The sequence below is a fragment of the Diabrotica undecimpunctata genome, chromosome 5 (assembly GCF_040954645.1).
Source record: "Diabrotica undecimpunctata isolate CICGRU chromosome 5, icDiaUnde3, whole genome shotgun sequence".
In the NCBI taxonomy this organism is placed as follows: Eukaryota; Metazoa; Arthropoda; class Insecta; order Coleoptera; family Chrysomelidae; genus Diabrotica; species Diabrotica undecimpunctata.
This window is the reverse complement of record NC_092807.1, coordinates 128,934,442-128,949,697: the sequence shown is the minus strand read 5'-3', so window position 1 is coordinate 128,949,697 and position 15,256 is coordinate 128,934,442. Positions and strand designations below refer to the sequence as shown.

The window sequence follows — 15,256 nt, the reverse complement described above, 5'->3', positions numbered from 1 at the left end:
TGTCCAGTGGGCAATAACAGGAAGAATACGAGTTTATATATATATATATTAAATTTTTTTTAATAAAATTTTTTTTAGGTTTAGCTTCCACGCTGTTACACGATGTTACATAATAAATTAACATCTCAGCATTTTTTGGTTTATCATCATCATCATCACGTAGCGCTACAACCCTGGGTGGGTCTTGTCTGACTGTACAACTTTTTTCCAATTTGTTCGGTCTTCCATCAACCTAGGGTCAAATGGAATGTTCATTTTCCGGAGATCTGCTTGGATGTTATCTCTCCATCGCATTCTGGGACGTCCGAGTGGTCTGTTGCCTGTGGGAATCTCTTCCCATACCAGTTTTACCAGTCTATCGTTATGCAGTCTGTGCACGTGGCCTGCCCATCTTAGTCGCTGTGATTTAATTTCTTGAACAATATCGGCGTTATTGTAGAGTGCTTTTAATTCGATATTGGTTCTGATCTTATACTGGTTTGTGGTGATCTCATGGCGAGGTCCGAAAATTTTCTAAGTATTTTTCGTGCAAAGCGTCTGAGCTTTTTTTTCGTTTGCTTTGGTCATGGTCCACGTTTCGCATCCGTATGTTATTACAGGTCTGACGATGGATTAATAGATTTTGATCTTTGAACTTCTTGTAAGGTTTTTTTGAGTTTATGAGTTTATCCAGTGCGAATAGACAGCGGTGTGCAGATTGGATTCTGTCTTTTATTTCTTCAGTAACATCGTTGTCAGCTGTGATAATGGCCCCCAGATACTTAAAACGTTGTACTCTTTCAAAATTGAAGGTTTTGATTGTCACATTTTGTTCTATTCTGTCTCTTCGTGTCGTTCTATTTATACACATATATTTCGTCTTCTCTTTATTAATCTTCAGCCCTACTTCACCTGTTGCTCCTTCCACCTTGTTGAAGATGTCTTTCGTGGACAGGTGGAGTCTCCAACGAGATCTATGTCATCTGCATATGCGAGTAATAGCTTATGCAGATGTCATAGATCTCATTAGAGTTTTATGTTTTATGCAAAATGAAATATAAAGAAAGCTACATAAGTTTATTTATGAAAATTTCCTTCATTGGTTAATTACTGGTTAACTGACCCTATGTGACTTAGGAAATGATTAACATAAGCACCGCAGGATGGCGCATTAAGATTTTAAAAGTATCTTACAATAATACATAATTTTTATACATAAATAATTTTACTTAAGACAGCATTATTTTGGAGCAATAAATTTAATTCAATGGAATATTACAACGGTATTAAGCAAAACACTGTCTTAGGTATAATAACAACCTTGTGTTTGTTATATTTAAGAGGGATTAACCACAATTCCAGTTAAAACACGTTTGTTTTAACATTTTGTTTTTTAATTCGGAATATTTGTTTAAAGGAAATGCTAACCTTTAAAACGATTTAAACAGAAAAAGATTGAATCCTACCTATACGTGTTGTGGTGGATGCCATCGGTGAAAACTTTTTGTGAAAAATGACATGAGTAAGGTGCTAAAGGTTGGTGGTGGAAACGGTCAAAAAAACTAAATAACGTGTTTTACTCTTGTGGTAATTTGAAACGAGGAAATTAATTTAGGTTATAGGTTATAACTTGATAGAATCAAGGCTAGCCGAGGATCCCCGACTAGATAGACCTAGAGAGGGGGCACCACTAACCAGGGAGGTCGTTCCGAATAATTTGTACCAGCCCTCAACGATGTTTTTCAAATTGAGATCGTCGAGCATTATTTGCGCTACCCCCATGAAAATTTTCTTGCCTTCTAGCCTACCATAATCACCCCATACGGTCACCTGAAACAAAAAGCGTATTATTATTATATTTTTATTTATATCAATATTATTGTTTGAACAATTGGACGGCTTTTGTAGAAAGGAACCAACGCCAAAATAGTATTCTTTAGTAAATTGATGTTAAAGTTCTGATGGTAATCAATTCAAAAATTCAGTTCAGATCAAAAATAATTTAAACTTAGAACATACATAGGTTTTAAAAATGTACATGCAACATAATTATTAACAAATTAAAATATTTACTAATATGAAAATTAATAGTATTATGTGAATTGGTTCTTTTATGCAAAATAAAATTTATCAGATTCTGTTTACAGATACTTTATTGCCCACAGAGAACAAAACAAAAATTAAATTTCTGACGATTTCATTTCAAAATCTGGCGCATCACTGAAGCCATCTACATCGTCTATAATGTTTGTGCCGGTAATATCTGAATAATCATGTTTGCAATCATTCGGAATCAAATATATCATGGATTTTATGTCTACTAGTTTTGGGTTTGATATTTGTTTTCCATTAAGCCACAGGCAGTAGTAGATCTTTAAATATTGCTCTTCGGCCTACTTGTTTTTTTTCTAATATCTATTTCAGCATATTTATTGTCACTCCCAAAGTTTTTTTTCAAAAAATGGAAAATGGTTTTTCTTTTCAAGAAATATCTCACGGGTCTGCAAACAGCTAATTTTCTTAGTTTCCACATCGACTTTTATATTTATTATTTATTTTTCCAACTCGGCAGTTCCAAAAAATTAAGTAGATAGCATTCGCGTAACTTTAAATTTGTTTTTTGTCCGACACGTTTCCATAATTTTTATATAATCATCTGGCAGATAAAGTCGATGTTTTAGTGCATATTCCACGTCTGAAAAATCAGAATCATTTGGTAGGAAACTGGGGTCTGATACAAAGAAACGCATGTGAATTATTTTTAAAGAAGAATGTAAGTGCAACAGAGCTATAAAATATAATGTCAGTTTAATGTTGCGGCTTTGGCCGCCACAAGAATTCTACCATAAGATTAATTAAGTTATATTGTCAGATACATTTTCTTTCATTATCATCATATAACGGAGGTCCTACGGCGATTGCCGCTTCCCGGATTTCAGCCTCCTATTCTATTCTATCTTTTTTATATCTTTTCCTATCTCTCCAATCTTCCTCTTCTAAGCCTCTAGATTGCATTGTTTTTGTAATTTCTCTTCTCCAGGAATTTGGTGGTCTTCCCCTTTTCCTTCTTTCTGGCGGAACATACATTAAGGCTTTCTTTGGCCACCGCTTCTCCTCCATTCTCATCACGTGACCATACCATTGTAATTGCCTTCCTTGTACTCTATCTGAAAGAGTGTCTCTAATTCCTGTACGGTTTCGTATTTCCTCATTCCTGATTCTTTCCATTCTCGATACTCGACATGACCTTCTAAGATAATCCATTTCCTCAACGTCTACTTTATCTCGTTCATTCTTTATCATCGTCCAACATTCGGCACTATATGTGGTAATTGGTTCTACAATTGCTCTGTATACGCGAAGTTTGGTATGCATGTTTATTTTATTAGACCACAGTAATGAATTCAGTATTCGGATGCATTTTTTCCCTTGGGTTTTTCGGTTTTGTACATCTATCTTAACTCTGCCATCTGCTGATATGATGCTTCCTAGATATTTACACTGGTTGCGGCCTTTTATGACTGCGTTTTCAAGCCTCAGATCTGTGGTATTTCCTCCAATTTTTAAATATTCTGTTTTGCTTATGTTTACAGTAAGCCCCCATTTGGCATATTCCTCAAATAATTTTCGATTCATATAATTTATATCTTCCTCATCGGTTGCAACCACCACCTGATCATCTGCAAACAACAATGTATATAGAGTTTGTTGTCCCACTTCGATGCCCATAAATCTACATTTATTTCTCCAATTCCTCAATGCTTCTTGGACGTATATTTTAAAGAGTGTCGGTGACAAACAGCATCCTTGCTTTAGGCCTTTAGTGACTTTAAATTCATTTGAGGTTCTGGTTCCAATTTTTACACAACTAACTGCATTTTAGTACAATTTATATATCGCTCGGATATATGTCGAATCCAATCCGGACCTTTCGAGGACCTCAAACATTTTCTTTAACGGGACACTATCATATGCTTTCTCAAGGTCTATAAATACCAAATGGATCTCTCTACTTCTTTCGACACGCTTTTTAATTATTTGTCGTAGGATAAATATATTATCAAGGCAGGATCTCCCGGTACGAAAGCCGCTTTGTTCTTCAATATCTTGTATCTGTCTTTCAACCCTCTTCTTTAATATTCTGCCGTACAACCGACCCACAGAGCTCGTCACACTAATACCTCTATAATTGGAACAGTCTATTTTATTTCCACTCTTATATATTCAGCTTATATATGATTTGTTCCAATCTTTAGGAATTTCCTGGTTTCCACACATACATTTATTGAAAAGGTCTACTATTAATTCTAAAAGTGCAGTCGGCCCATATTTAACCAGCTCTATGGGAATGTCTCCAGGCCCTGCGGCTTTTCCGTTTTTAACCTCTTTTAAGGTTTCCGTCAATTTAGATAATGTTATTATAGGGATTTCCTGTCTTTCGTTTCTGTTGTCTATTAATTCCCTTATCTTTTCCCATCTGTACTCTACTCTATCCTCTTTCAGCAGTTTCGTATAATATTCTTCCCATTCATTTAACTTTATGAGAGAAATGTTGTCTTCATTTTTCTCATTTCTCCTAAACTGCTTTAATGTTTTCCAAGGTTGTGCCACTTTTGTTCCACCCATAAATCTGTCCAGTTCATCACACTTAGCCTCCCAGTTTATATTTTTCGCCTTATCCACGTCTTTTTTAACTTCTCTATTCCATTTAGCGTATATTTCTCTCTCTTGAGGATCTTCGGATTGAAGCCATATGTGATATGCTTGTTTTTTCTTGAGAACTTTCTCTTCTAGTTCCGTTGACAACCATTCAGGTTTTCCTTTTTTCCGATTTTCAACTTTTCCCAGTGCTTCATTTCCGCTGCATAAATATATTTTTTAATTACCTCATGCAGACTTTCAGGGTCTAAGTCCTTTGTTTCTATATTTTTTATTTTCTGAGCTATTCTAATTTTATATAAGAACTTTGTCGAATCTTGTTTAAAGCTTTCCAGGTTATACTTTATGTTTTCTATGGTTGTTCCTATGTCTGTTACTTCATCATTTTTGTGACTTGATTGTTCTCTCTTAAATGTCACCATTACTTTTGCAATAATCATATGGTGATCACTTCCACATTCTGGCCCTCTAAACACCTTCACGTCCTTCGTTTTTAGTTTAGAATCTTTACGCTGAATGAAATAGTCAATTATTGATTTTAAATTTCTGGTAGGCTGCGTCCATGTAAATTTGTGTATATTCTTATGGGGGAAGAAACCATTTAATATTTTCAAAGAATGTGCCTCGCAAAAATCTATTAATCTTTGACCATTGTCGTTCAGAATGTCTTCTCCATTTCTACATTTTCTTTAATATGCTTTATTAAGCATAAACCAATTTCTTGGGCTCCACCTCCTGCCTCATTTTTCGTCCAGACGTCAAAATGATCTTTGTTGGTGGCACCAGAGTGATGACTAAATTATACAACCAAATTTATCTCTTATAATCCCCGTTGCTAACCGTGGTAATGGTAGTGTTCTTTCTAAATCAAATGTTAGACATCTGGTTTCTAACCCTCCTCCAATTTTTTATATGATTGTCGTGTTCTTCCTTGCGTTTTTCTTTTACGTTGGCAGAAAAGGCATTTTGGATTTTACTGTGGTAGGTGTCGCATGTATTGCAGGTATCCTTTATTAAGGTTTTAAACTTTAATTTAAATTTGGTTAAAAATATACGTCTGTGTGTTTGAAAACTAATTGGATTTTCATTTGCTTCTTTATATTGTCTGTACATCAAAGACAAATTAATTTCTGGATGTAGAAATAATTCAGCTTCAGAACATTGGGATCTGCGGTAATGACTTTTGTATTTTGGTATATTGTTTATTTGGTCCATAACTACTTGTTGTCTTTGTTCATCTATCTTATTTTTCCCCTTGGTGATTGTCCCCCTTTATCTGTTCACAACAAGATACGCTTTAACAGCGCCGAAACTCCAACCTCCAACTACTAATAAATTTAATATTACCAGCTGTGACTGTTAAGTCGTTTTGCAGAAAGAAACCAAACCGCTTGGATCCCGTCTGCAGGCAACTTTCCGAGTAAACTGATATGTGAAACTGATATGTGGTTTGGTTCTGTCGTTAATAGATGGCGATATGAACTACCTGCTGGGTTAGATCTTTTTTGGAGTAAAGTATATGATAAATTTTTTACAAATTAAAACGAAAAAATTTTAACCTAGGACACTGGGAAGAAGTTAGTGCCTTTTTTTATAAGTGGTAGCAGCTTTGTTTATAACAGTTCAGAGATCTTATTAGGGTCATGTGAAAGAACATACTTTAAAGTTTTATTGCACAAACTTAAAAAAATATTGCATTTAAATGGACACGTTCGCAAAGCTTTAAAAATGTGGTCTTCAAAATCAGCCGGCTTTGAAACTAGTGAGAGCGGAGGAGGGGAAGGAGCTGTTAACTATATCTCTGTTTCTTGTTTATAGATATCGACGGTTCTTTTTTTAATTTGTATGTACTTTTTGCGTATACTACGAGTATGCAATATTTAAATAATTAAATTGTTAAATAAACCATCTAGTAGAACGGGTTTAACATAAAATTTAAAATTGACTTAAAAATAGGAATTAAAAACAAAATACTGACAAAAAGAAACAAAGATTATTTTACATCACCATGCTTTTTATAAAAATAAAATAAACAGTTTTAAAAGATTCTAGTTTAAAAATAAACACGAGCGTATACATTCACAATTACAAGTAAAACTTCAAGACCTTCAAATATGTTTATAAATGATGGTAATGACTATGACATTGATGTTATCGCGAACGCAAAATACGCGTGCATACCTTGATCATTATTGTTTTTGTAGCTGTAATAAATCAGATTAAGTGTTACGTCGAATTTTTACACACTTTATATCTAATTGTTTACTGTTTAGGTATCTTTCATTTTAAACAATAATACTATGTAATCTAATAACCATGAACAAAATTACGGTTATTTTTTAATTTGGTGACACGATTATATTTATTTCCTTCGAACTTATGCTGTTTAATTTTTTTCAAGGAGGGAATTAAAAACCAATAAAAAAATGGATGTTGATATTGGAGGAGATAGAAGAGTTATATAACAGTATGAACATGTTCAAACCTTAAAGAAAAATAATAGCCGAATAATCTTTTAAGTCCATCTCTCATGGAATATTATATAGTATACAGTTAGTGCGTAAAAATTGGAATAAATTCTCTTGTAATGGGAATAAGACACAATTAAACATTAAAGTAAGTTTATTGACGTTTCAATTTCCACTTCGGAAATCGTTCTTAAAATACAAACATTAATAAATTAAACAAATTTTGTTTTTTTTACTTGGTGAAAAATTCTTCTAAAAATTTAATTTTATCTGACTCATTTAAATTGACAATTCAGATATATATTATACATTTTAAAGTAGACGACTTTAAAATGATATTGCCTATATTGCAAAGTTGCGTTCCTGGGACGACTTTATTGCAAGATTGTTCATTCGTTTACATGAAATCAACTGTTCTAAAGGAGAGACTCGTAGAATTCCTAGAAGCACACTTTATCATATAAAACTTCCAATTTCGATTCATAGCTCAACACTGAAGCTAATCCTCCCAGGCGATCTGGGAAACTCGGAAATATCATAAAAATAATACTCTCTTGCACACCTACAAGACTTTCATCAGGACTATCATCGAATACAAGGCGTGTATCTACGTGACACTAAACAAATAAAACGCCAAACCAACGCCATTGTGGCAACATAAACGAAAATCCTCAGAAAGTGCATAAGGAGACGTGCAGATTATCCGTAAGCACTAATTCACCAAATTGCGAATCTACCATCAATAAACGACAGAGTCTGCTTCCTTAGCAAAATATACCTCCTCTGCACAATAGCTAGCTCCAACGACAGAGGAAACTCTAAGGACTCCTTGCCACCGCCGAGCGCATATACTCAAAAGGCTCCCCCACACCAAAGATCCATTATCTCCAACCAAGCTTCTACAGTTTGATGGTAACGAACTTCCGGATGTGTACTACGACATCCCTTAAATATCGCAGATAAAATAACTGCAATTCAAAAACTAAGGTACCTTGTGCTCATGGCTTGGTTGGGTAGTCTATATTCTCTCTCAGAGCGCTCCTTTATCTACTATATCACTACCAAAGCACCTTCTCTATAGCCGCATATCACTCCAAAAAATTACTCACTCGCAACTAATGTTGCTCGTTCCACTCAAAATCTCAAGAAATAATCTACTTTTGTAGTTATTAGTTTGTGCTAAAATGTGAGCTTTGTTATAGTCTAGCATATGACCAGTGTTTTTATAGAGCTTAACTACTGCGCAAGTATTTTTTCCCAAGCGGCAATTACTTTTATGTTGTGTGATGCGTTGTTTTAGCCATTGTGATGTTTGGCCAATGTAGCTATTTTGACATCTTAGACACGGTATTTCATAAACAACATTAGTTTTATATAAGGTTGGTACTGGGTCTTTGATTTTTGAAAATAGTTGTTTGCTGTTCATGGTATTATACATGTATTACATTAACAAAAATAAAACACTAAAGTATAAAACGGACACTGGACAGTTAAGTAACATATATTGTAATATATTGAACAACATTTATAAATATTCAAAATAGCCAACATTCACCTTAATAAAAACTAACCTTAATAATTCATCAAAGAAATATCATTCTTCTAACAATTCTTTTATTGTTATTTTTATTTTTACATTTGAAATAATTTTGATTTTTTATCGTATAGCTGTAACGAACGTGCTTAAGACAATTTAATCTTGACATTCAATATTTCAAATACTTCAATGTCAGTTTTTATTTGCGAAATCTTTTAATTTCTGTGAGTGTTTTTAAATATATTTGTACGCCATTTTTTGTAATGTTCAAATTGTTTTATAGTTTACTCCTGATAAAGCTATAAAATAAATAGCGAAATATTGAGTATCTTAGAAAAAAGAAAGATTTTTATTAGAGACTACTTTACCCGATAATTCCAACGTATTTATAAATTATTTTTTGGTCGAAATAATCACTTCTAATATATATATATATATATATATATATATATATATATATATATATATATATATATATATATATATATATATATATATATATATATATATATATATATATATATATATATATATATATATTTATGAAACAAATCATGAATGTGTTGCTTGTGTGAGTCCATTTCAAAAGGTAAAAGAAATAATAAATTAGACTTACAATCAATTAAATTTAACTATCCAGACGACCGGTTTCGCTTTCTACAATATGCAAAGCATCTTCAGGTCTCGATACAAAGTTAAATAAATACTGAAATAATAAACCCATATTAGGGTGTTGTCTAATAAAGATAAACAAAGATGGATGATATAAATTATATAAATTACAGTAATTATGCCAATATTACATGTCTGTGGTTTATCAAAATGAATAAAATGTTTAAGCAGACAAGGTAAGACCCACAAATTGGTAAAATAGTCTATTAAACTGTAATGAATTAATAAATGAACAAATAAATAAAACATTACTTACATGCCGGTACTCTATTAATTGATGGTTGAAAGAACATGGTTCAAACTATCCTGTATTGTTGTTTGGAGAACTCAAGTCTGCTATTGTAATTGTTTGACAGTAAACGGGGAAGTTCTTGAGGAGACAGATTTTATCCAATGAAGTAGAGATAGGTGTAATGTAATTGTTTGTTTGATGAAAGTAATGTTCTATACCATTGAGTTATTTAAAAGTTATTTATAGTTATTCTAGAGATATATTTATGAAATATGTGTTATTAATTGAGATTTTATTTTAGAAGGTGACTGTTGTGTCAAATTTACCTCTAAAAATCTAATAAATAACATAAAAAAACTCATTGTCTCCAAGTAAGAGATGTAGTGCTTCCAAATCCTCCCCCTTTTTAAATTTAATGTCTGTTTTGTCCCCCTTTTTTAAGTGTTTTCTGTGTGTTTTCGGTGTGTCTTAAAGTATCCTCAATTCTAATTTTAATCTTTTAACTTTAATTATTGGACTTTACAACCATTTGCCACATATTACAGCAATACTTTATCAAAGAAATTTGATATTTACAAGTTATTAGAATTGCACACCCACACAATTTGAACATTTAGTCTCATTCATTGTCTCACAACAGTCACCTTCTAAAATAAAATCTCAATAAATAACACATATTTCATAAATATATCTCTAGAATAAATATAAATAACTTTTAAATAACTCAATGGTATACAACATTACTTTCATCAAACAAACAATTACATTACACCTATCTCTACTTCATTGGATAAAATCTGTCTCCTCAAGAACTTCCCCGTTTACTGTCAAACAATTACAATAGCAGACTTGAGTTCTCCAAACAACAATACAGGATAGTTTGAACCATGTTCTTTCAACCATCAATTAATAGAGTACCGGCATGTAAGTAATGTTTTATTTATTTGTTCATTTATTAATTTATTACAGTTTAATAGACTATTTTACCAATTTGTGGGTCTTACCTTGTCTGCTTAAACATTTTATTCATTTTAATAAACCACAGACATGTAATATTAGCATAATTACTGTAATTTATATAATTTATATCATCTATCTTTGTTTATCTTTATTAGACAACACCCTAATATGGGTTTATTATTTCAGCATCTATTTAGCTTTGTATCGAGACCTGAAGATGCTTTGCATATTGTAGAAAGCGAAACCGGTCGTCTGGATAGTTAAATTAAATTGATTGTGAGTAAGTCTAATTTATTATTTCTTTTACCTTATTTATGAAACAATATTTATTAATATTTTATAACTTCTACTTACTTGTAATATACAGCCTTGAATATTTTCCTTAAATGCTAATTGTTGTTGGTACCAAGGATCTAGTGTTCTTCGAGACGTTGTTGTTTTCGCTTTAGCTATACATTTTTTACCATTAACTAGATATACTTTTACATAAGGAGCTGAAACAAAATACAACAGTTATTTTCAAGAAAAATATGTCATTAAAGTAAACAATTTATATTGTATAATATTAATGAGCACCGTTTGGATTATTTAAACTATGTTTCGCAAAGTTAATATGGTTGTTTTGATATATCAGAACAAATAATTTCGTTGCAGTAATTGCTATTGCTAAACTCTTGTCGTACTACAGTTTTAAAAATTGGTTGTTTCAAAATGCCAATATGTTCGGGTGCTGTAGCATCAACCCTAGATTTTAAGTATCCCTACAGAAAAAAAATCAAATGGTGCGAGGTCCGGTGACCGAGCTGGCCATTCGATTGAACCACGTCGTCCAATTCATCTACTACGATATTTCTTATCTTCATAACGTCTTACTGCACCATAATAGTGTGCAGAAGCACCATATTGTTGAAATGTTATTTCCAAGTTGCCGAATTCATCTGGATTATCTTCCAGAATTTTGAGAATTAATGGCTCAATTGCGCTTTGTAACATCTCCAGATATACTTGATACTATACTAGATACTTGACCGGTTAAGTTAGCATTAAATAAGACAGGCCCAACTATGTGTTGTCCTAAAATATCTGCCCAAACATTTACGTTTTCTGGAAACTGGGCATATTTTTCAAGAAAGATTTGAGGATTTGTGTCACTCGAATACATCATAATATTGTGTGTGTTAACTCGGTGCACAATTTTTAATTTTGTGGATAAAATTTGTTTTTAGCTTAAATTTGTTGTACTATCTGATTCCATAGATAGACGCAACTTGGGCTGCGTACGCGTAATGAACGCTCAAAATTTAAAGACCAAGGCCAGATAAATATTTTAAAATATAGAAAAGCTTGGAAACATTTTACTGTTCATGGCGAATTCACCAAATATTAACTAGCGCGTACCTTCACCATATAGTTAAATAGTATAGTTAGGTTATGTAGTTAGTTATGTTTAAGTTTTATCAAGCAATTTTCTAATATCTAGAAATTTCAAAAGCAAATAAAGTTAGTTCCATTTCATCAATACATTTATTTTTTAATATCCTTATATTTCTCCTCTTTTCAAATTGTCAGCTGCCTTTTAGATAATTTTGATTATAGTTTATATTAATTGATGGGCGTTATGTATGCCAGGTTTTATTCATTAGGAACTTTCTGACAAGGCATTTGTTAAAGATTTGTGTTAAAGATGTCATCAGTTTCGTCGTGCCGTTTTCTAATCATTGCTATGTTCAACAATTCTATCGGGTCCTTCGATACTTTGTTGCATCGGTTTATTAATATCTCTGAAAACTATCGTTACCGTTGGTAACGATAGTTTTCAACGATAGAAATTTTCTAAATAAAAAAAATATTTTCTTATAAAATATTTCTTTTACGAATTTATTATATAAGAAAAAATTAATTTATATGCGGATCTATTTACCTGGTAACACTTTCGAACCGGCTCTGGACTGCAGATCTCGCGCTCGAACAACTTCAACCTCCAAAAACCCTTTTTGATGACAAAGGGCTAACTGGATATCTCCTAGAGACGGTGATCCCAACACTTGCCTGCCTACTAGCTGTCCAGGACCTAAACCTTCGATAAATTCTGCTAGCTGACCTTCACCAGCTGCTGTTAGCCGCAGCGAAGGCGACCACCTAAACCGAAAAGCATGCCATTAGTTTAAAACATATGGTGTACAGGAAGTAAACAAGTGAAAAGAAGAAATATTTAATTTAAAAGGATTATAGTAAAGAGCTGAGAGGATAATATATTACAAAAAAACTTTTATACACCATACAACATTTATATTTATTGATTTTAACTTATTGTTTGATGGCAATAAGTAATTTTATGATAGTTTAAAAAGGATTAAAGTTTGTTAAAGAGTTTCTGTTAAAATATCAGACTAAGTAGATTAATGGTAGTAGAAAAAGTATAAATAATCAATTTTTTATAAATAAAATACAATGAAAATACCTAAAAATGTCGAAATTAATTGTTACGTTCGTAATGTTAAATGAATTTTACAAAATTGGAGAATAGTCAATACCATGGATTATATAAAAAATAATTATGTATCGGTAGAAAAATACGATATTATTTAAAAACCAAATATTTAGCCAAACATTACTTTCAAACGTATTTTAAGTATTAAGATTTACAATAACCATACAGTTGTTAATAACAAATGACAATATTTAGTGGGGTATAAAGAAGGAGCCACCACGAAGACTGCAATATCAATGAAACCACTGCAATCGGGCGCACACTGGAAAATAATTATTTAATTAATCGACTAATCTTTTAGTCACCAGTTTAACATGGTTTTGTCAAATCGGCCCTGTTCAGGATCAATTATTCTAAAACTGTCAATAAAAATATTGAAGCTTATCTCTTAAAGACCACGTAATAAATCTGAAAGTGTTATCTTTGTCCGACTTGGACTGAACATAACATCATCTGCTATCAGTGAACTTAGCAACGTAGAAATTATTGCTATCCACACACCAGGCTTCTCTGTGGCTTCTATATACAAGCTCCCTGGGGAAGATTTCATTGGCGATTTTAATTGACAAGTAGTGCATGGTGATACAGAGAGACAGATGACAAGGTAGAGGGTGGGAGCTATGGGCGGATCACGGCCAAATACAACTACTACACGACGCCAAACTTCCCTCCTCTTTTAAAAGTGCTAGGTGGAAAAGCAGATCCAATCTGGATACAATTTTTGTATCTTACCAAATAGCAGCTCAGTGTAAAAAGCATATCGAAAATGCAATTACTTGCACCTAACACAAGACACACATTGGTATTATGTACGCTGTAATAACACTACAAGAAACGCCATTAAAAAAAGATTTAATTTAAAAAAATAAAATTGGGAAAAATTCTCATATAGTGTTCCTCAGATTCCTATAATTACAATACTAAAATTTGTTCAATAATAGAAAGCTATGACAAATTATCATTATCGTAAAAACTGTTTTTAGAAGAAACATTCTGTAAGGATGCTGGACGGACTATATTCAAGGACTATCTCCAGACTCAATTGCTATCAACAACTATATGATTAAGACCATTTCAGCGATGTTATTTACCAAGCTGAGAAATTTTACTAGCAGCTATCTCAGACCAAAGAAAATCCAAATGGTGTAATCTCATGAAAATATAAACATGGCACAGAATAGTAGACCTGCTTGTAAACTACTGAAGAATCGTAGCTAGAACTCTAGTAAAAGGCCAAAGAATTTTCCAAATATTACAGCAAACCAAGTGGCCTCACAACTCTTTATAAGTGTTAGAGCATCTGGAAAAAGATGTAAAGAAAACCTTAAAATGGGAGATGACGAAAATAATCAGCTGAGCGAACCTTTTAATAATAACAGGCCTAGATCCAGATAATGAAAAATAATAAGCTCCGGGTATTGATAATCTGCTCATAGAGCAAATTAAGCGGTTTGGACTAAAAGTACAAACATGGCTCCTACAAATCATAAACAGCTCTGGTCAAACTTTGCAGATCTGGAGCCTCGAGTCTGGAGATAATCCAAAGTGATTGAATTACTTAAACCTGGCAAAAATCCCACCGACTGCAAAAGCTATCGGCCAATATCTTTGCTTTGTTGCCGATTAAAAATACTTAAATGCATGATCCTTAATAGAATTTCATCCAGAACATACAAGAAATCCATAAACAAATAATGTGGCTTTAACCCGAAAGATCATGTACATCACAAATACTAAATCACAACAGAGTCGGGTACGAAAGACACCAGGTATCTGGCGCGGTATTTTTAGATCTCACTGCAGCTTACGACATCGTAAATCACGTTTTTTCTTATCTCTTAGTTAAGAATAGTAGATGGAGAACACAGAAGAACAGTTTTACTCAGGGTAGTGTAATAGCACCGACACTGTATAACATTTATACAAACTACTAACCCATATCAGTAGATATTTGGACTTTCATATATACAGACGATACAGCTATTGTTGTACAAGAAAAAACTTTTGCTGAAGTAAAGACAACACTAAATTAAGCCTTAAACACAATGACAACACACTGCGAATCAAACTTAAGCCGAACCCCGGAAAATCTTAGGTATGCTCCTTCTACATTCGTAACGAAGAAGCTTTACTCCACCTGATATCCGAAGATAAGTATCTGGAGATCTGAAACGAAAAAACAAACTCTACATCACGAAGACTCAAATCAAGAGAAAGGTTTCTGGCCAGATCAACACATCTGCAAGATACACCAGAAA

At 32.7% G+C, this 15,256-nt stretch overlaps 1 protein-coding gene across 1 annotated transcript in view; it reads right to left on the bottom strand.

Moving 5' to 3' along the window:
• Window positions 1-1,328: 1,328 nt before the first annotated feature.
• Window positions 1,329-15,256, bottom strand: part of Rim (Rab3 interacting molecule) — a 295,789-nt gene continuing 281,861 nt past the window's right edge. The window contains exons 16-18 of the mRNA XM_072532709.1: window positions 12,429-12,646; window positions 10,862-11,001; window positions 1,329-1,809 (exon numbers count right to left, since the gene is read on the bottom strand). Coding sequence (XP_072388810.1) covers window positions 1,603-1,809; window positions 10,862-11,001; window positions 12,429-12,646 — 565 coding nt within the window. The 3' untranslated portion in view covers window positions 1,329-1,602. The remainder of the gene's footprint in view (window positions 1,810-10,861; window positions 11,002-12,428; window positions 12,647-15,256) is intronic.